This window comes from Equus quagga, chromosome 14 (assembly GCF_021613505.1).
Source record: "Equus quagga isolate Etosha38 chromosome 14, UCLA_HA_Equagga_1.0, whole genome shotgun sequence".
NCBI lineage: Eukaryota > Metazoa > Chordata > Mammalia > Perissodactyla > Equidae > Equus > Equus quagga.
The window spans coordinates 74,986,319-75,007,442 of record NC_060280.1 but is presented as its reverse complement, the minus strand read 5'-3'; the positions used below and the strand labels follow the sequence as shown (position 1 = coordinate 75,007,442).

Genomic DNA, 21,124 nt, shown 5'->3' with positions numbered 1-21,124 from the left:
CTGGCTCTGCCTCTGCTGTGGAGGAAATGAAAGACACCTCTCTGCTGAGACAACCAGAGGCACCCAGGAGCAGATTGAGAAGACAGGAGCGAAGGGCAGGCTTGGAGGAGCAGGTGCCTCTCCAGCTGGGAAGCCTCGGCCCCACGGCTCCTCCTGGCAGGCAGTGGTTGTGGGGAGGAGGCACAGGGCCCCTTGACAAATGTGCCTCACCGGCTTCTGGCTCCTGTCCCTCACAAGTGCCACGTTAGCATCCTGCCCACCGGGAGGAGGGAACAGCAAGATGCCGTTTGAGGAAGAAATAAACCCAATCCAGCATCTCAGACGCTTTTAAAAATAGCAACTCCAGGATGGTATTTCAGCTCCTATTTTTATCAGATTTATATGGCTGGACCACGGAGCTGAGCTGTTCCCAGGGTTCTCAATAGCAGGAGACATCACAGTTGTAGTCTAAAAAGCCTGCCAGTAGGCCAACACTAAAGTGCATTCCAGGAACCTTTAGGCTGGAAGAGATCCCCAGAAGTCATTGCATGCAGCCCTTGCTTGTGTTTGGGGCCACGATCGATTAACCACAGATAGTTTATGGCTTGCTTTTTGCCTTAAAATCTCTTGGCTGCCATGCCTTAGAGGAAGATGGGCACGGACATTAGCTCAGGGCCAGTCTTCTTCAGCAAAAAGAGGAGGATTGCAGCAGATGTCAGCTCAGGGCTAATCTTCCTAAAAAAGAAAAAAGAAAAAAAACACGTAGGGTAGATGTTCAAATCTGTTACTGAATTAAACACTTAGATTCAGATAATAATAATAATAGAACAAATATGGTGTTGCTAGCATTTATTTTGCCAAGTGAGGATATTTAAAAAACAACTACTGTTATCACTGTCTTCTTCTAAAAGAAAGGACATTTTAACATTCCATAAACGTGTGTAATAAAGATTTAGTCTTTTCTGAGGAAGAATGAGTAGACCTACATCAACCTATTCAGAAATAAAACAGATATATGAAAATGTTTGGGTGTGGAAGTGTTACAAGAGAAACAGTTTCAAGTATTACTTTGTATGTAACTGTTTCTTGATTTGTTTCTCATTTGGGGATCTGTGTTCAACAGGGACATGCAAAGTGGAGCTTAAATGTCCAACTCATTGTGAAATGTTGTTTTTCTGTTTCGTGAAGGCAGGTTGACAAATATAGAACACTCACCACCTCTGCTCTATGAGGAAACTTTTGGGCAGATTGAGAGGAGCCGAGGAACAATGGCAGTCATGCCTGTGACTGCTTCCTTCCCTCTCCCGCAGAGCCAGGAAGAAAGTAGGCCAAGTCCTGGGGGCCGACAGCCAGGTGTGGAGCAAGCCAGGATTCATGGGGGGAGGATGACGTCTACCACGGCTCCAGCCGGGCAGGGACACAGGCACGCACGTTGAGGGCACACAGTTAAACACATAAGGCACTTATCCCAGCACAGAGGACAGTTGTGTCACGCTGCCAGGGAGGGCCTCCAGTTTGCTAGTCAAGGTGGGGCTGAGGGATACTGGATCTTGCTCAGGAAGCTCTCCTAGGGGAGGCAGGATGGGGGATTCTGCAAAGTGACAGCAGGAGGAAAGCTGAGGCAGAGAAGGGTGGCTCTTAATCTGTATCCCTGGACTAAGGACCTGGATTCAGAGTCGAGCTCCTTTCCTTCCAGGTGAAAGCCCTCAGGTGGTGGCCCATTGCTGCCACCTGCTCCAGGCCCACAGTGCCTATGGTGGACAGAGCTGCTCTTGGCCCCCTGTGGCCCCTGGGAACAGAGACTCCCTAGAAATGACGGAGAAGTGGAATGTGTGGGCGGAGTGCTTGGACCTTAGAGAAGAGACCTGCTCCAGGACCTCTGGACAAGGCATGACAAAGCGACTGGCCTCTTCACCTGGCCAGTTCTTCCCTGCAGCCCTTCAAGCATCCCAGGATTCAGGTAAGATGGGCTTGCAGTGAAGGAAGTGTTTCAGGTGATGACAAAGGCCAGTTGGTGTATCTCAGATGGAGAGTCAGCAGGATCCACCGCACATAGCCTACCCACATCTGACCAGCTGTTTCCTGGAGTGAAAGCAAATATCCCTGTGGTCAGTGACACTGCCCACTGCTGGGCTCTTTGGGGACAGGGAGCTGAACTCCTGAGGTCCTCTCCCAGAGCAGTTTCCAGCTCACAGGGCTGCTCCCTGGGTCTTGGCTCCTCCCATTCCTGGCATGGAGGGGAGAATCGACCCTCTTCCCCTCTGAAAGCAGAGTTGGTCCTGACACACAAGCACCCTCTCCACCTCCCAGCACTACAAAGGAGCAAAGTGAGGCCTCCTTGTAGAATAGCCCTTACCTACTGTCAGGTAAGGCCAGGGGCTGCCTGGTGGCACAGTGGTTAAGTTCGGCCTGCTCCACTTCTCTGGCCCAGGGTTCCTGGGTTTGGATCCTGGGCGTGGACCTGCACCACTCATCAAGCCACGCTGTGGCAGCGTCCCACATAAAATAGAGGAAGATTGGCACAGATGTCAGCTCAGCGACAATCTTCCTCACCAAAAAGAAAGGCCAGCTGGCATCCGCTGCTGTAATCTCCACCTGGGGGAGGAAGGCCCTCCCACCCCAGCGCACACCTCTCCCTCTAACGCAGCCCTCTTCAGCCTCAGCACCTTACTCCATTTAGCTTCCTGTGTGTCATCTTTTGACTTCTCTGTTCGCTTGGCTGTCTACCCCACTAGCCTGGAGGGTAGGAGCTTTGTTCTAGTCATCTCTGTATTCCCAACACCGAGCTGTCTGGCTCGAGAGTCAACCAGTAAGTCAAAGCTTACGATAACGCCACACTATCGCACTGTACACTTACACAGCAGATAGCACTCCACGGATCCGTTCACAAAGAAATGGGCTCAGCATGCCTTGGGGCTTGTCCAATGTTGTGATGACTATGAGCTCCAGGAAGAGAGACTTCTGACCTCGTGTCCACCATTTACCAGTATCTAGGGCACTGCCTCGCCTGTAGCACGTGTTTGATAAACATTTGACGAACGAATGAAAGGAACTCGACTTGCTTCTCAGTCCAGGGGATGCAGAGTAAGAGCCGCCCCTCTCCTCTGCCTATGCTTCTCTCTTATCGCTTAGCAGAACCCAGCATCCTGCCTCTCCTGAGGAAGTTTCCTGAGCAAGGTCCAGTATCCTAAGCCCCACCTTGACTAGCAAACGTGAGCCCCTCCCTGGCAGTGTAACACAGCTGTCCTCTGTGCTGGGACAAGTGCCTTATGTTTAATTGTGTGCCCTCAACGTGTGTGCCTATGTCCCTGCTCTGCTGGAGCCGTGGTAGATGTCACTCTCCCAGATAAGGCCCTGATGGCTCCCTACATACCCTCAGCCCTGGACACTTTGAAGTCTCTTCCTGGCCTCAGATTCTATGAACGGGGACCTCTGACACTGGTCACACCTTGAGCCTGAGCCCCTGAGCTTCTGTACTCCACTGCAACCGTATCTCGGTGCCCCCGTTGATGCACTGGTTAGTATTTGATCCTCTGGCTGCTCCAGGCGAGTCTGTTTTGTCTTCCCACTTAGATAATAAACTCAAGGCCAGGGACTTGCTGACCAAGTAACAGGCAAAGCAGGCTTTTGGGCTCGCGTTGCCTGATTCCTATTAAAACCCTCCCACTTCCAGCCAGCAATCCTTCATCCTTGTTAAGAAGAAGTTTATCAACTTCTTGGGCTGACTCACACACGGGGTGAGGAGGGGAGGGAAAGAGGAAGTGCCATCAAAAATCTCTATAGGTTATTTTGCATTTGGTTTTTTGGGGGAACTCCCAGACACACGGACCTAGAAAACCATTGGGAAGATATAGAAAATGAGAAAAAGAGAGACGTGAGAGCAGAATGGAAGGAGTGAAAACCAGGAGAGGTGCAGTCAGAATGACACGGAGTCAGGAGGATGTGTGCAGGGATTTGGAAAAAGCCCCTGGCACCCTTCCAGGCCAGCCGAGGCCACCACCCCTGGAGACTTTCCTCACTTCGCAAGATCTTCCCACCCGCTTCTGCCCACTCCACTTTCCCTCCCCAGGCCACGTCGTCAGTCCACACCGAATGAGACCAATACTTTATTCACAAACTAGGGCTAGCCAGTACAAAACGTATTTTTAAAAAATTTAGTTGGTTCTAAAAATTCCATCCCCCCACCCTCAATCCCACATATTTGTGCCCTTCTCCCGAGAGCCCCTGGGCCAGCTCAGCTTTTCTGGGCCTCCTGCAAGAGCGTGAGCAGGGGGTCATCAGCCCTGAGGGCAAAGGTGAGGGTGCGCTGCTGGTAGTATTCCGGGTCACACTCCAGGTTCTCAATCACGTCTGCCAGCAGGTGAGCCCGCTCCACCCCTGAGCCAGGGGCCTCGAAGCCCAGGGCGGTGAAGTGCACGTGCAGGTGGTAGTAGGAGGGCAGGTAGTGCAGGTACACTCGGAGGCGGTCTCCCTTCACCTGGTAGCGCTGCAGGATGGCTTCCTGAAGAAACAGGAGTGGCAGGAAGGTGGTCACCGTGCCGCCCACAAGTCAGCACCGGAACCTCCTCCTGTCCTAACCCCCGACCAGCCTCTGAACCTCTCACAGAAACCCTCCAATCAGCTCTCTGCCCGCCGTTTGCTTGGGGTCCCTGTCTTTCACTCTAGGAAATCAACAAACTCAGGTGACAGCAGCGAAGCTGAGGCTCTCTCTCCCAAAAGAAGGGGACGGTGGCCACAGTCAGGGTTCCCCACTCCACCCTGGATACAACATTTGCTTCCTCCAACAGTCGCTGCTGAGAATCTAGGAAGTCCCAGCGCCTAAGGACAGGCCCCAGATTCCCAGGGCTATGGGGCTATCCTCCCCCTGGATGATTTGCAAGCACTTCAATCACAAAGTAGGTGGGAGGGAGCCTTGTTCGCTCTCTCAGCATAGAACAGAGTGGAGCTGACAGGGCTGAGCTAAGGGCTTGGTGACAGAGAAGGGATGCGGGAGGGGGCGTGGGAAGGGCTGCCCCTAGACAAGCTCAGGAAGGCTGGTCTGGCTGGACTCTTGGTGGAGGAAGGAAGCACTGACCTTGGCCTTGGCTCCTTTGCCCACCCCCACTTTGCTCTGGGGTAGGACTTTTTCCACCAAACCCTCCTTCAGGAGCCTCCAAGACTTGGAATTCAGAGGAGACTCTGACTTCCATTGTGGCAAATCCCTGAGGAGATCAGAGGTGAAGAGAAAAAGACTGGGGCCTCAGTGGGCTCAGGATATACCCCGGAATTGTACTCTGCATTTGGAGCTCACCCCAGGGATCTCTGCAGCAGGGTGAGACCAGGGCCAAACCACCAGAGGGCTTCTTGGGATAAGTGGGGAGGGCCAGCCCGGTGAGGCTGCCCAAGCCGCCAGGGCAGGCAAAGGTGTTGGCTCCGCATCTCCCTGGGAGAAAGATGCCATCTGCCATCCTGAGGCTGTTTCAAGAGAGAAACAAGCCACTCCAAAAAGAGAATGGCAGCCAGAGGGATGGAGACATGGGCAGGCAAGACCGGAGGAGGCAAGTTAGGACGTAGTGACAGGGAGCTGGGTCCCGAGGTGAACAGAGAACAGAGCCAGGCAAAGCCCTCCCTCCAGGTCGGCATCAAAGCCTCAGAGCAGCTCTTGTTGAAAGGGGGCAAGCCTCTCTCCTGGCTAGGCACCCTTGCAAGTGCCGGTCCCTGTGACAGTGAACAGCATCTTGGAATGTTTCAGAGTGGAAAGAAGGCTGAAAACACGCCACAGAATGGCGGATTTACAAGGACCGCATCCAGATGCTGAGGCCCAGAGTGAGGTGAAGTGACCCGCTCAAGGTCACTGAGTTGGTTAAGGTCAAATGTCAGAACCAGGACAACCCAAGATTCTAGACTCTTCCCCATCTTCCATTACCCCATGGGCCCCTTTTAGCGCCCCTATTAATTTCATTTGATAACAAATATCCCAGATAGAAAGCATCTCAGAATGCCGGGTGCTATAGCACTCAGCGTCCACCCTCAGGGAAGATGAGGTACGTGCATACATACAGCAGAGCTGTGAACCCATCTACCCAAGAAACACGTCTGGCACAATGTGGTAGACAGGTAATCCTGTGTGTTGGCAGGGGGTCCCAGATGGGAGCTGCAGGAGAAAGGCAGGGAGGCAAAGGCAGGAACCTAGGTGGAGGAAGACAGGCATGGGGGTGAGGAAGGGTGGCTGAGAGCTGGAGAAGAGGGCAGGACCAGGTAACAGGGCCTTGTGAGTCCATCTGGAGAGCCTACATGTGGCCCCCACAACTGGCATCCAGAGAGAAGCCAGGAGGACTTCTGCGAAGGGTGAGGAAAGTGACCAGGGGACACCCTGGAGTTGCAATATAATTCCTCCAGGCTTCAGTGTGGATTTGGCCAAAGCAACTCACCTGCCCCTCCCGGAGGATGTTCCTGAGCAGTGGCAGGTGCTCTGGAGTAAGGTCCCGAAGTGACTTGATGCCCCGGCGATGGCAGATGGCAATCAGGTACAGGTCATCGAGCTGTGCAGAGTGGCAGGGGGGAACCCAGGCTCAGCAGGGGCCAGAGCCAGGGGAGGGTGCCAATCCTAGAATTCCCCACAGCAGCCAGGAAGCACCCACCCCAAGGCCTGCAGTACCAGCCACAGCCCGTGGCAGAGACGCCAGGGCAGGACCAATCCCCAGGCACTGGGGGCCTCCATGTACCCAGGGTGGGTGGGACAGTTTAAGGAAGAGAATGTCCGTTTATTCTTCCTGCTAAAGAAGATCATATGAGAGTATCTAGATACTCACAGGGCTGATGGCGGGGGCAGGAAGGAGGTTTAAGAAAGTCCCAAGGCAAAGGGTCAAGGGGCGCACCTAGAAGATGACTGACAAGTAATAATGTACAACTTAAATTTCACAAGGTTGTACATAACCTTCATATAACTTCAATAAAACTCATAACTTCAATTGAAAAATTTTTTTAAAAAATGAAATCTCCAATTGAAAAAACAGAGAAAGTGCCAAGAACTCTTTCCCTCCAAGTGTTTATGGTCTAATCATGTGTACATAAGTAATTACCGTAAGACATAAAGCAATAAAAGTACAGGAGGAAGAAGGAAAGACTAGCTAGCTAGGGTGATCCAGGGAGGCTTCCTGGAAGAGGAGGCAGGGGAGCCAGGTCTTGAAGAAGAGGTAGGGTCTGGAGAAAGGGCATTCAGGTAAAGGGAACAGTGAAAGCAAAGGCTCAGAGGCAAGAAAGCATAGAGCACAGAAGGGGTAAACAACTCGATTTGTCGTGTGAAGTGGTGTAGAGAGATGTGAAGACAGAAAGGAAGCCTGGGGCCAGCTCAGCAATGAGCACCAGAGCGCTTAACCTTGTTCTGTCTTCCTCTGTCTCACAGGTGGCCCTTCCTGCTGTCCTTCCTGAAAACAGCACCTGGCCCAAAACCTGGAGGTCACAACAGTGCAAAGAACCAAAATCAACAAGATCTGGCGCCAGAGATCAAATGAACTTTCCTCTTTCCCAGAACACCCTGCACCCCTCCCTGCTCCCCACACCCTGGCCCTGGCTGGTTACCACATCCATGTGCGGGGCAGGCCCCAGACACCAGGGCTCCAAGGGGCAAGGCAGGGAGAGAAGCCGGCAGCACCAGCCCTGCAGTCTGGGCCACCAGATTCCTCAAGGAGGTAATTTGGGGACCATGAGTCACCCAACCAAATCCCCAAGGGCTCTGACTAAAAAACTGAGAATGAGATTTTCCATATGGTGCCTGGTGTCCAACTGTGTCTCTTCATGCCAACAGTCTCTTCAGGCCACAGATACTCTTCTCGGCCAGAGTTCTAAGAATCTGGGCTCTCTGCCCCAGACCCGCCACGGAGGAGCCTGCTGGGAAGCTCCCAGCAGATGGCGGAACTGTGCCCACCCAGGCCTCAGTTTGCCCACACATCCCTTCTGGACACTCCCTTCTTGTGGCCTGTGTCCAGGATATATACTCTCTCACTACCTCAGGCCCAAGGAGAAGCCAGGAAACAAAATTACTTGAATTTAGGATGTGTTTGTGCACGCCTGCGGGTGTCTTCGGCTATGTGTCACTGTCACAGAACTCCCAAATAATAGTGGCATTTGTTTTAGATGCTATCTACTGACAAATCCCAAACGTGGCACTGACTCACACCTCGCTGCTCCAGGGGCATGGAATGAGGCACAAAGCCTGGGCTGGGTGTTAGCTCACAGGCCACTGAGAGGCAAGAGAAACCTGCTCATTGCTATCAGACATGAACCCAGATTTTCTGCAGGCAGCCAAAGGGCCCCTGGCCCAGAGAAATGATCTGAAAAAAGCTAGAGCAGGGGCTAGTGAGAGTCTCAGGCTGGCCTCCCAGAAGGTGGCCCATCAATCACTCGGGAGACAGACACCATCCATCTTTCTCTCTAAGGCAGGACAGTAAAATCAAAGCCACAGCTGGAGCTTTGGAGAGCCTTCTCTCCAATCCTGGAGAGACGCAAAGGAAGAGTTCCCTGGTCTGAGAACTTTAGACCAAAGAACCTAACTCATCAGCACTGAAAGGGCATGTGTGTCTCTGTAAACACATACACAGACGCTTGGACATCCAATATGCAAAGACAACCTCTGAAGGAGAGACAAAGAAACGATCTTTTCTGGGGAAACAGTCCCTTCTGGGGAGGGAAAGGGAGGAATGTGGGCTGAGGAACTTACTTTCACTGCACAGTCTCTACTATTTGCATTTTTACCATGTGCGTGTATTAACTAGACGCACAAAAAAAGGTAAATAAAAGAGCATATATAGGTGATCTCTTAAGAGAACTGAGGAAGGGATGTTACAACCTCCAGGGATGCAGCATCCCCAGCAAACATCAGGCACTGGATAAATATTTGTGGAATGAATAGATGGATGGACATATGGACAAAGAGTCTCTTTAATCCTGGACCACGACTGGGGGGAATAAAGATTTACTTCCGGGAGAAGTGGCAGCAGGAGATTGCAGGGTGGCTAGGAAGGCTCCTGAAAGCAAATGCCAGAGCACAGCCCTCCTCAGTCCTCCCCTGTGCAAGGACAAAGAGCAGCCGTCCAGGCCTTGCGTGTCTGCCTGCAGGATATACTGCCTGATTCTAAGTAAGCTGATGATCTCTGTGTTCTGTCACAAGTCAGCCAAGTATGGCACTACTGAGAGACAAGTGCTAATTAAGCAAAGGTTAACAACAATAGCACCTGTAGGCCATCATGGGAAGTCACATTTAAGCTGGCCAGTTCACAACCCCTGAGGGTGAGTCACCTCAGCCTGTGGCTGGGAGCCCAACGGACTTTCTGAAGCCTTTTCTGTTTTTTTTTTTTTAAAGAAAGATCAGCCCTGAGCTAACATCCACTGCCAATCCTCCTCTTTTTGCTGAGGAAGACTGGCCCTGAGCTAACACTGTGCACATCCTCCTCTATTTTATTAATCCTAAGCAAGAAGGTGTGAGACGCCTGCCACAGCATGGCTTGATAAGAGGAGCTAGGTCCGCACCTGGGACTCGAACTGGTGAACCCCGGGCCGCTGAAGCGGCGTGTGCAAACTTAACCACTCAGCCACCAGGCTGGCTCCCTTTTCTGTCTTAAAGGAGACAGAGAGAGGGCAGTTCCACTGGCAGGCCAGACAGGATGCCTGCCAGCACCAGGTCAGAAGGATGACGCACTTCTGTTCTCAGGGCCAGACTTCTGTTCTCAGGGCCATGGGCTCAAGTGTGCTCAGGGCTCTTTGAATGGGGTTGCACAAGTCAATCTTCTGTTGTCCCTGCACAGCCCTCAGACCACCATCCTCCTTCAAATCATAAGCTCTTCAGTCTTGAAGGACCTTGTGAGTCACAAGTTCCTCCTGCCCCACAACTCACCTCCCATGACCCAGTTTGAGACGCAGAACCTCCAGGAGTAGGGCTGCCCAGGGGCACAGACAGGGGGGCTGCAGAGATGCACACAGGCATCGCCCAGAGCTGCCACCAGCATTCCTATTCTGTGGCCTTGTCCCAGCTCCCAAACGTCTCCAGAGCCAGTCCTGGTTCCTCCCTCAAGGCCTGGGCTGGGGGTAAGCTGCAGGCCGGTGTTCTTGTAGCCTCTCTCACTGCACACCCCACACAGGGGAGCTGTCTGCTTTGATATCAGCTGGTTCTAACAAATCATCACTCAGAGCTGCAACTTCTGGAAACACCCTTCAAATTCCCTACCACCCCTCAAACTGTGTTCAGGAACTCCCAAGGCGGCACTCAGTTGCCTGTGTGCCTCTGAGCCGAAATCCTGGCCCAGTACCCCACAGGCCCCCAGGGCCCCATTATGGCAGTGAAGGAATGGCATGGCAGGTCTAGGAACCACCAAACCAAAACCAAGCAAACTGCAGGTAAGCTCAGTTTAGGGCCCAAAGGCCTAAAGGGCAGGCTGCAACTGAGAAAGCAAGAGAGAAGGCGTCCACGGAGAGGCGGACCGGGCCAGACTCCAGAACAACGTCTCAGCGTGAGAGTCTTGTGACCGCATGAGGAGCACAGAAACCAGAAGGGCCCACTTGAGAGCACAGTGGCAAATCTGAGCTTGGATTACTCAAAGATTTGAACTGGAGGAGAGGGGGCCTTAATCTACTCCCCGCTTCCTACCCAGCAATCCCATCTGGCTTCTTCGGCCTCATCCTGGCCCCTGTCCTGCTGCAGGCGGAGCCCGGCCTGATTCCAGCATGTAGTGGAATAGCACTTCCTGTCACACGGTGCTCTGCCTGTTCCCATTACTGTCAGGGTATGAGTCCACCCAAAGAGGCCATGTAAGCTGTGACTGGTGATGAGCCGGTGTGGGAGAGTGAGGAAGGGAAGCAAGAAGGTGGAGAGACAGAGAGAAGCTACCAAGGACTGGAGACGGACAGTGTGAGTGCAGACGGCTCCAAGGGAAACCTGCTCCTTAGAGGGTGAGGAGAAGTGAGGAGCACATGGAGGCCAGGAAACAGAGCTGAGAGGCTTGGGTGGAAGCCTGGGCCACTGGAAGACCTCCTCTGTGACTCGGGCTGTGGAGGGGACTCTTCGGGTTGGTCGCCATGGCTCCTGCCCGCCAGTACTTCAGACCATGGGCCTGCCAGGGCGTGCTGGTGTCCAGGGGGACGGAGAGAATGTACACAGTCCACCTGAGGGCTGCAGGTGCTCCTGGAAGTGAGGGTGGCAGCCCAAGTCACTTGGCTAGTTAAGGAACAGCCCAAGTGGTTCTGGATGCAAACACCACCCCATTCTTGCCAGTGGATGGGACGAGAGCCAGGAAGGGCTGTAAGCTGACCCATTAAGGTGTAAACAGGACAGGTATGCACTCTCACCGCAGAGCTCAGGCCTCCCCTTGTTGGTTAATTACAATCTGGTTAGAGAGAGAGACCAACAGGAGAAAGAAGGGCAGGATTGAGGATGGCCAGCAACCTGGAGCAGGGTACTCAGAGACCAGAGGGCCCAGCAAGAAATCTTACCTGCTGTTGGTTCCACTTGAGGTCAGGGATGAGAACAAAGCCATCAGAGGGATCCGGGTTCTCAAAAACAATCCGGTCAGCTTCTGCTTTCTTGTCGAGAATGTTATACACCCACTGGAAGGAGGGGGAGAAAGGGTTCATGTACCACACACCACCACTGGCAAGCCACCCCAGACTGAGCTAGGTGAGCTCGCTGGCCCCTCAAGGAAGGACAGCCAAGTCATGAAAGGCCACTAAGCTCAGGGGATCTACAATCAGGCTGTCCTGTCCCCAGTGATCTGCTCTTGGGGGCCTAGCACAGCTGAAACTTGGCCACCACAGCAGTCCCCACAGGGGCCACGGCAGCTTGGATGGGGCAGCTTTTTAGGCTCTTCCTGGTCAGCACTGAGTACATGCTCTGCTGTAGCCTCACAGGCCTGCTCTGCACCCTCCCCCTCCACTGCCCACAGGACTCGGGAAAAGCTGTCTCTGTGGCACCTTCCCACTTTATTCAGGCCACAGGGGTGTTAGGGGTGGGATCAGCACCTCCGCCTGCCTGAAGCCACAGCATCTCACATGACACAGTCCCCACATGACAGAGCAGAACCGACCCCCACCTGGAGACGGTGATTATGCAGACCTTTCCTGTCAACCCAGGGCTTCTGGCCCTTCCTCACACCCTTTCATCAGCTGCTGTCAACAGTCTTCAGGGGACCTTTCCTAGGGCACTGCGTGGATCCCAAGGACACAGCCTTTCTGAAGAAGCCAGCCTGCAGGGAGGTTAAGATAAGAAGGCCCCTGTTCTCACAGGGCTCAAACCCAAGGACCCCCACTCCTCTCCACTTCCCCAGAGCTCTGAGAGCCCTTTGCAAACTCAACTTCCTTCCAGGTCCATGAATTCTCTCCCCCAATCCGAGAGAGAACCCTGCTGGAGAGCCAGAGACATGGCAGTGGCTGGGATCACACTGCTGCCCCTTCTGCCTCTCAGTTGTGAAGGGCCTCCAAGGTCACTGAGGGGAGCAGATTGAGAGGTCAGGGCACTGACACAACCAGACCAGTATAGGGCTCCTCTGCCCACCCCCACAAGTACTGGCACAAGCAATATCAGCAAAGGCAGGGGGCAGGGGGCTGGTTTAGCGCCTGCACACTTCATCCCCTGAATTTGGAGGGCTGAGCACAATGCGCTACATCCTCGGCTCTGGGTCAGCATGGCTGAGGTCAAATGCAACGATCTGAGATGGAGAGGGAGGGAGCAGAGGGTACCCGCCTGGAATATCTGGGCCTCCCAGATCCCCTGGTAAGACCCAGAGGTTCGCCACAATGTGGTCCACCCACTCCAAAGGGGCCCTTCCCAAGAAGAGCCTGGCCATACCACTTCCTGGAAGGGTTCCGGACAACACCCAGCAGTGGCTTCCTCATGTAGCGAGGCCAGGGCAATGCACAGCACAGCCCAGCCTGTCGACAAACTCCCACAGAGGCATTTCCTCGCCAACTGGAAATCTCTCTGGGAATGTGCTACTGGAGAAAAAAGCCAGCTAGAATCTGACCTGAAGCATCCCCAAAATAAAAGGCATGGAGAGGGGTGGCAACTCTCCACAGAGAGCCCTGGTGCAGCCACTGTAAGCAGGCCTCCCTGGGGCTCTGTCTTTGCCCACAGATAAGGAGGTCCCACCTCCCAGTGGAAAGCAATGTGTGGCACCAGAGAGAACAGGTGGGCTCTGGAGCCCAACAAGCCTCAGTTTCATTTTCCACCTCCACCGCCAACTAGCCATCACCTTGGGTAAGTGATATCATCTCTCTAAGCCTTGGTTTCCTCCTTTGTAAAGTGGGGCTAATAACATCTATATGTTAGGTTGCAGTGAGGATTGTTTGTGGGAAAACGCATGTGAAGCACTCAGCACAGAGCAAGCACCCCACAAGCAGAGGAAGGTGCTTGGAAAGCTCCACCACCAGGTCACGTTGGGCTGGTGCCTCGTGAAGACAACAGGCTGGTTTGCTGGAGTCTACAGGAGGGACTGGGCAAGGGAAAAAGGAGAAAAAGGAGGAGAGAAAAGGGGGTGGTGCCAAATAAAGGGCAAGGGAGAACCAAGCACGAAGCTGCAGGGGCAAGCGACCACAAAGGCGTGATGGTGATGAGTCCAGCACTGCTCTAAGTACCCCAAGGGATTAACACTCCTGACAAACTGTTAGTACCCTCATTCTGCAGATAAGGAGAAAGCAGGCACGAGGAAGTGCACACAATTCCAACCTGGAGTCTGGCCCCAGATCACATGCTCCAGGCCACATGGGAAGGCCCCTGGGAGGGCAGGAAGGACCTGAATGTACATGAAGTCTCAGGCCAGAAGTCTAGATAAGGGAGGCAGGAGAACAAGGGAACAAAACAAATCATAGGGAGTTATGTAATGTAGAGTGACAGCATCTGAAAGCAAGCCTGGGGGACTTGACCAGCCCCACTGATAACGGAGCTGTGGGTGGGCACTGACAGCTCTGCAACACACCTGGCACGACCTCCTTGCAATAGGTGACACTAGCAATTCCCTCTGCACCCCCTTGCCTTCTTTTGGAATCTCTCTCCCTCTTCACTCTCCTTCTGCTTTGCTGCTCACCTGCCTGCTGGCCCTTTCCTCTGGCCACGCTTTACCTGCCCATGCTTTCCAGGTGTCCTAGCGCTGCACTCTCCCAGCCTGTTCCCCGAAGCGCTCCCTGTGTATGTGTAATGCTACCACCCCACACCTACACTGTGCTGGAAACAACACCGGCATGTGATACACGGCATGTCTGTAAATTTCCACTGGGACATTAGGACGGGGGTGGTGTTAGCTGTATTTTTCGGACAAGGAAACTGGGTCTCAGAAGTGAAGGACAATGTCACACTGCTCTGACACAGCAGAATGGGGATCCAAACTCTAGGCTGACGCTGAAGCCTTGATTTGATGACTCACAAATCGACATTTTTAGCTTGATGATCTCTAATGCTCCTGATCCAGATATCCACTGCATTTTTCACTGAGAAATTACAAGCACCTCAAATCTGAGGAGCCAAACAGGGCAGCGGGCTAAGGCTAAGCCAGGCCTCCTGGCTGTGAAGCCCATCTCCAAGGGGCTATTGTGAAGAGTCAGTGGGCGATGCTCGTCAAATGCTTCGGGCAGTTTCTGCTCCTAGTGATCGCTAAGTCCCAAACGGAACTCACTGTCTTCCACATCAACCCTCTTGGCTGTCCACATCCCCCGTCCTGGTTAATGACCCTACTATCCATCTACTCATCGCCCAAGCTGGACTTGGAGTCATCCCAGACTCTCCTCACCTCCAAACGCACCAGTTTCTGAGCCCTACCTCTTAAGTCCCTTCCCCACTGCTTCTGCCTTGGTTCAGTCCTCCAGCTTCCCCTAACCACACTCCAACCTATTCTTTAAATATAATAACATCACCCACATTCTTAAAACTGTGTATAGGACCCTCAATGCAATCGTTCTCAAATCTGATGATCATTAGACATAGGGAGATTTTTTTTTAAATGCAGATGTCCCAGCTTTCCCCTGAACATTCTGACTCAGCAGAGATGGAGTAGGGCTCCATGCTGACTATTTTTAAAAATCCTACCAGGCAATCCCGATGATCAGCAGGGTTTGGGAACTCCTGGTCTCCTGGACAAAGTGCACATGCCTCCTCCTGGCCCCTGCCTGCCTTCTCCTGTCGATCCTCCAGCTCCCCAAATGCATCAAATGATTCCAGCCCTCTGTGCCTCTGTACTTGCTCCTCCCTCTACCTGGAATGCCCTTTTCTGCCTTATCACCCGGTAAACTTCTATTTGTCCCTTAAGACCCAGCTGGAAGATCCCCTCCTCTGTGAAGCCCGCCACTGTCTGAGCTGATCACTCACTCCCTCTTTGTGTCACCAGTGTACCTCATATATAGACACAAAAGTGTCTCATTGCAATTGTCAGCCTACATGTCCATCTTCCCTACAAGACTATGGGGCATCATCAGCGTTTATCTTGGCAACCCTCCAGAGCCTAGCACAGGGCCTGGTACACAGCAGACGCTCAATAAATATAATGACTGTTACCAGTTAAGCTGAGGGTTTGTAAACTTGCTAGAAACAGCTAGGAAAGAGTATCTGAATGCTCATGTCAAACAGAAGTTGGTAGAGCACTGAGGTTTTTGTTGTATTATTTTCCCAGAGGAACTGTATAATGGTGTATAAGAAGGTATATACATTATACGGCTCACACTAACTGTATCAAGGGCTTCCTCTTTTGAATCTCATATATATGCAACCAGTGCAGCAGAATGTGTATTCCAGAGCTCTCCAAGATCCTGAACAGCAGAACCTGTCTAGGAAGATGGAAACATATTTCCTTTCTACTTAGAAGACAGAGCAAGTGCTGGGACTTCTTAAAAAAAAAAATCAAGCCAGTTTGAGCTGGAGGAGCCTTGTGCAAATACTGCACAGGGGACCGTGACTGGTAGCCAGGTTAGGTCTTCCCCAATGGGAAAGAGGGCTATCGGCACAGGCCTCCCATGGGCCGTGTCAACCTCCCCTTCCTTACTCCTCCCAAGTACAATTCACTTTGCAGTGCCCCTTACGCCAGAACACCCACCCTTCTCCTGGGTCTGGGAGAAATGGCCGTTTCCCATATTAGGAAACTACACTACCGTAACCTGAACCTTGGCAAGAGTAAGTGAGAAATACTCAAAGAGAACAAGAAAGAGTGGTACAGAGTTGGAGACACTGAAAGCCAGTGAGTGAGCAAGGAAACAACCCATCCATCGTATTTAACTCTGAGCACTCACCCGGGGCCAATTCCAGGCAGAAGTTCTGGTTGGTGCCGGGCGTAGACCCTAGGAGTTGGGATCTCTTAGCTAAATGGCCTTACATCTGGCCCAGCAGCTGAAGACACTCAGAAGAAGCTGCCAACTTAGGAATATAGCCCCTAGGAGAAGAGGCCCAGCACCAAGACCCAAGACAATAGGGTCCCGCCCTCTATGGAATGAATGCAAGCGGTACCGGGTGAGGGAAAGGTACCGGGTGAGGGAAGGTTTTTCACGCTGGGACTCGACTCCTGGAGGCTGGTTTGCTGCAGGCGAAACCAGGAATGAGAGCGTGAACTGGGGCGGGCCTAAGTCTACTCATTCACAGACCCCTGGGCAGGGCACAGCCATTCTAAGACTGTATAGGGGCTATACTGTAGAGTAGATACAAATTCTTCCAACAAACTGGGCTGCTTTGAGATTCCCAGAGAGCCTCAATGCGTGCCCCAGACCAGAGTGAACTCTCTTATCAACGAAGCCTTCTCTGACCATCCTCTATCAGACAGTGACCACCTCACCCCAGGCCCTTCTACACCACTTATTCGGTTTATGCTTCTCTACAGCCCTCATGATCTCACGTCTCGTGTACTTATATATTGTGTGCTGTCTGACTTGTGCAAAAGGAGGTAAGCTCCATGAAGGCAGGGAGTCCGCTGTGCTCTCTGTGTATCCCACGGCCTGTGGAACAGTGCTGGCCCCTGGACAGATGCTTGAGAAACATACACTGGCCACGGGGACAGCACTCCATGTCTGACCTCTCTGGGCCAGTCCAAGACTCGGTGGCCAGTCACCTGGATGCTGAGGCTCTGGGACTCCAGGTGGGGTAAGGTGATGTTCTTGTAATCGCCTCCTGTTTCTCGGACCAGGCGGAGGTCCTGGCGCAGGTACTTCTGCAGGTGCTTCTCTGTGGCAGGGTAAACCACGGTTGTCTTTACATCTGCAATGACACAACACGGGCCGGGACTGCAAAGTTAGGCCCAGCTCTGCACAGTCCCATCACACGGGGGTCACCACAGGTACCACAGAAGTGAGAGGACCCCCGCCCTGCCTCTGATGCCCTAACGAAGGGAGCCAAAGGCTAAGAGGTTACAGTCACTCATGATCTGTGCCCCCGAGGTGCCTCGTGCCATTAAATTCATGACATGAGTCACACTCAGAATCCGGAGAACACAAGGTTTTCACTGATGGGTCACTGGGCCCCTCATCACCCTAACTCTAGCCCTTTTCCCCGAGTTCCAGGCACAGGAATGAAATTTTTGACTCTTCTCACATACCACATTTCTAGCTATGTTGCTTTCTGGACCCAAAGCTGGAAACCCAGTTTAAAGCCCAGTAGCCTCCCTTAATGAACAGCAGCACAGCCCAGCAGCCAAAGACACAGGCCCAGAGCCCAGCCGTGTGAGCGTAAGTCCAGGCCCACCTGTCCCTTCCTCACCCCAAGTGAGACCCTGACCCCATTCCAGTTATTTCACCTCTCCATGCCCCTATTTCCCCATCTGTCATAGGATAATAATAGCCCCTCTGTCATAGGGTTGGGAGGATTAAGCAAGTTAATACCTGTGAAGCACTGAGAACAATGTGTGACACATGGTAAATACTACGTAAGTGCTGGCTATTTTAAAGCCAGGGTTTCTCAACCTTGGCACCATTAACACTTTGGCCTAGATAATACTTTGTTGTGGGGGCCATCCTGTGCACTGCAGCATCACAGGCTTCTACCAGGACACTAATAAGATCCTTTCTCTAGTTGTGACAACCAAAAATGTCTCCAGACATTGCCAGATGTTCCCTGGGGTATAAAATTGCCCCAGGCTGAGAACCACTGTTTTCATCAGAAGGAAATCTTGTACTTTCCTTAAACAGACTCTAGGCTAGAGGCCTAGTCCAAAACCACCTGGTTTTGGTGAAGTCCTTTTCCCCGTCTCTAACAACAACTGCTACAACTGTTATCAGGACCCTAACATCCATATATAGCACTTCAACATCGATCTAAAGGGCTGGAAAGGTTAACGGTATTTTAAAATCAGCTGAGACGTTTCTCAAAAGACCCAAGTCCTCCCTGACTCCCTGACTTTAGAGTCAGATATGCTCTCCCAGGGAAACCCACGAGAGCAGCCTTGCAGGAGCATTTCCACACTCCAGGAAATTCTCATACTCACCCACGTACCTCAAGACCCAGCTAAGGACCACCAACCTCTACTTTCAGACCTGGTCTGAGGACCTAGGTGATTTTAATCCTCATGTCACAGGTAAGTGAAAAGGGTCGCAGGGACTTGAGACTTGTCCAACATGCCACTGAGACATGGCAGAGGCAAGACAGGAACCGAGGTCTTCTCACCCTAAAGTCAATGCTCTTTCAACACCTGCCTAAAGGCCCAGTCTCATCTTCCAACAGCCTGGGAAGATGTCCAAAGGGGCTGTACTGAGCACGTGACTTCTGGTGAGGACCACAGGCCTCTGGTCCATCAGCTCTGGAGGCAAAGCAGCATGGCATGAAGACACAGGCTCTGGACCCAAGCTGATGTGTGACTCTCCCCTTACTGGCTGTGTGACCTTGGGCATGTTATTTAACCTATCAGTCTCAGGTTCCTCGTCTGTTAAAAGGTAGTCAAAATTCGCCCCAAAGAGTTGTTGCTAACGTTAAACAACACACATCACCTCGTCCACTGGAGGCGTTAAGTAAATATCAGCCCACTTCCTGTGACTCTCTGGATCTGACCCCGACAGAGAGACCGCAGCCTCCAACAACCCTCTGGGCAGGCAGCAAAAGCAGTCTCTCACTTCTCACTTCCACCACTCTCTGACAGCCCAGGCTCACAGGCCAGAGGCCAGAGGTCAGCACACCAAGATCTCAAGCAGCAAGACAGTGCCTGAAATCAACTGAAGGGCACTGCCTTGGCCCTTGCAGTGGGCTCCAGGAAAGTCCCACGACATGTGCCGTGTAGCCTGGTGGGGAAGAACAGAGATTCTGGCACCGATCAACCTGGGGTCAAATCCTGGCTCTGCACTTAGTAGCTCTGTAACCTTGGGCAGGTGATCTACCTTACAGGGCTGTAGTGAGAAGTCAGTGAGCAGTGGATGGGAGGCATTTAGAAAGTGCCCCCCACACAGAAGTGCTCCTCCAAAGTTGGCTCTTATTCTTGTTGTGCCATTGTTACTTCAGCTGCCTGGGCTGGGCAGTGGGAGGAAAGCTGTGAGCAACGGAGCTCCCTTGGCGTGGGGAAGATGGGCTGGGGACAAAGGCAGAACTGATGTTGGAGAAGAGCCTAGCCCTGTTAGCAACGGACACACAGCACTGGGCTCACAGCCTGGGGCTCCCTTGCTGTTCCAGATTAGAGAGCTGCTGGGCCTGCCAAGTCTTGTCAAAGACTGCCCCAGCAACCCAGGGTGCTGAGGAAACAGGTACCTCGCCAGGTCAGCCCCCTCCTGCCTTCCCCCTCAGCCGCAGGGAAAAAATAAAAAGGTATTTTCCCACTGCAAACGTCCTGCTGTCCTTCTTCCTTTCCTGAGAAACTCCTGCCTGGATGCAAAAACCCCACTGCAGCACTGAGGGGCCCCTCAGAGCCATTCACTCCTGGGGGCCCGGCCTTGGTCAGACCAGAAGGGCTGCCCCTCATATGCTGGTGTCAGGGGTAGGGGCTGGCTGGGCTCCGTGCCCTCCTGACAGGCTGGACCACTTCACTGGCTTGCCATCATGGTCTACATGGCCCTCCGTTGTCATGCCCCAACCCCCGTCTCCAACTTCATTAACCGCCGTGCTCCCCCTTGAGGTCTCTGCTCCAGCCACGCAGACCTCCTTACACTCGCACTCACTCACATTAAGCCCACACCAGCTGCTCCTATTCCTGAGGAGCCTCCCACCTGAGTCGTGCTTGCTCCCTTGTACCACCCACATCTCTGCCAAGAGGTCAGCTCTCGAGCTTGCAGACAGTCCCGGCTAAAGAAGCGCCCTCATCTCATCAGCCTATCTCCTTCTGGCTGCTTTCTCTTCACCTGTGACTGCCTAACAATAGAGAAGAGTTACTGGCTGATTCTCCCACTGGAACGTACCTTCTAGGAGGACAGGCACTTTGTCTATCTTTTTTTATTTGTCATTTTATCCCCAGCACTTGGCCTATAATAAGCACTCAACAAATACTTACTGAGCAAATGTTTAAATGAATCTAGCCTTTTCAGACTTTAAACCCAGGAAGAACATTTTTGTCCCAAATGGAATAGAGCCTCTCTGCTAAAAATCAATATATTTCCGGGGCCGGCCCCAGGGCCGAGTGGTTAAGTTTGTGTGCTCCGCTTCAGCGGCCCAGGGTTTTGCCGGTTCAGATCCTGGTCACGGACCCAGCAACACTCATCAGACCATGCTGAGGCGGTGTCCCACACGGCAGAGCCAGAAGGACCTGCAAGTAGAATATATCACTATGTATTAGGGGACTTTGGGGAGAAAAAGAAGAAGAAGAAAAAAAGATTGGCAACAGATGTTAGCTCAGGTGCCAATCTTTAAAAAAAAAAAAATCAATCATTTCCCAGTGCTAAGTTTCTCATTGGTAGCCAACAGTGAACTCTGGTGCTTATCTAAATGACCTGCAACTGAACTTCACGAGGACCGTGGCCAACGCCCCACAAATGCTCAAACCATTGGGTGAAAATATGGTGGGAAACAGGCATGCAAAGACTCAAAAATATCTCCCCACAGATTACTTATTAATCACAAAGGGAAAACATCAAGTGATCAGAGTTAATATCACTTCTAATGGGACAAACTGACATCATGTGCCTCCTGAGGGATGTGCTGTGGCATTCTGGCCAAAAATGCATAACCTGAATCCAATCACGAGGAAATGTTAGCAAAACCAAATCCAGGGACATTCCACAAAACAAGAGTCTTCATGACTCT

At 52.4% G+C, this 21,124-nt stretch overlaps 1 protein-coding gene across 2 annotated transcripts in view; it reads right to left on the bottom strand.

Annotated features, from left to right (window-relative positions):
- Positions 1-4,072: 4,072 nt before the first annotated feature.
- DCPS (decapping enzyme, scavenger) overlaps positions 4,073-21,124 on the bottom strand; it is a 42,500-nt gene continuing 25,448 nt past the window's right edge. The window contains exons 3-6 of one of the 2 annotated variants that reach the window (XM_046684542.1): positions 17,025-17,170; positions 11,443-11,556; positions 6,390-6,500; positions 4,073-4,480 (exon numbers count right to left, since the gene is read on the bottom strand). In XM_046684542.1, the coding sequence (XP_046540498.1) occupies positions 4,214-4,480; positions 6,390-6,500; positions 11,443-11,556; positions 17,025-17,170 (638 nt within the window). In that variant the 3' untranslated portion in view covers positions 4,073-4,213. The remainder of the gene's footprint in view (positions 4,481-6,389; positions 6,501-11,442; positions 11,557-17,024; positions 17,171-21,124) is intronic. The other variant, XM_046684543.1, reaches the window with a different exon arrangement.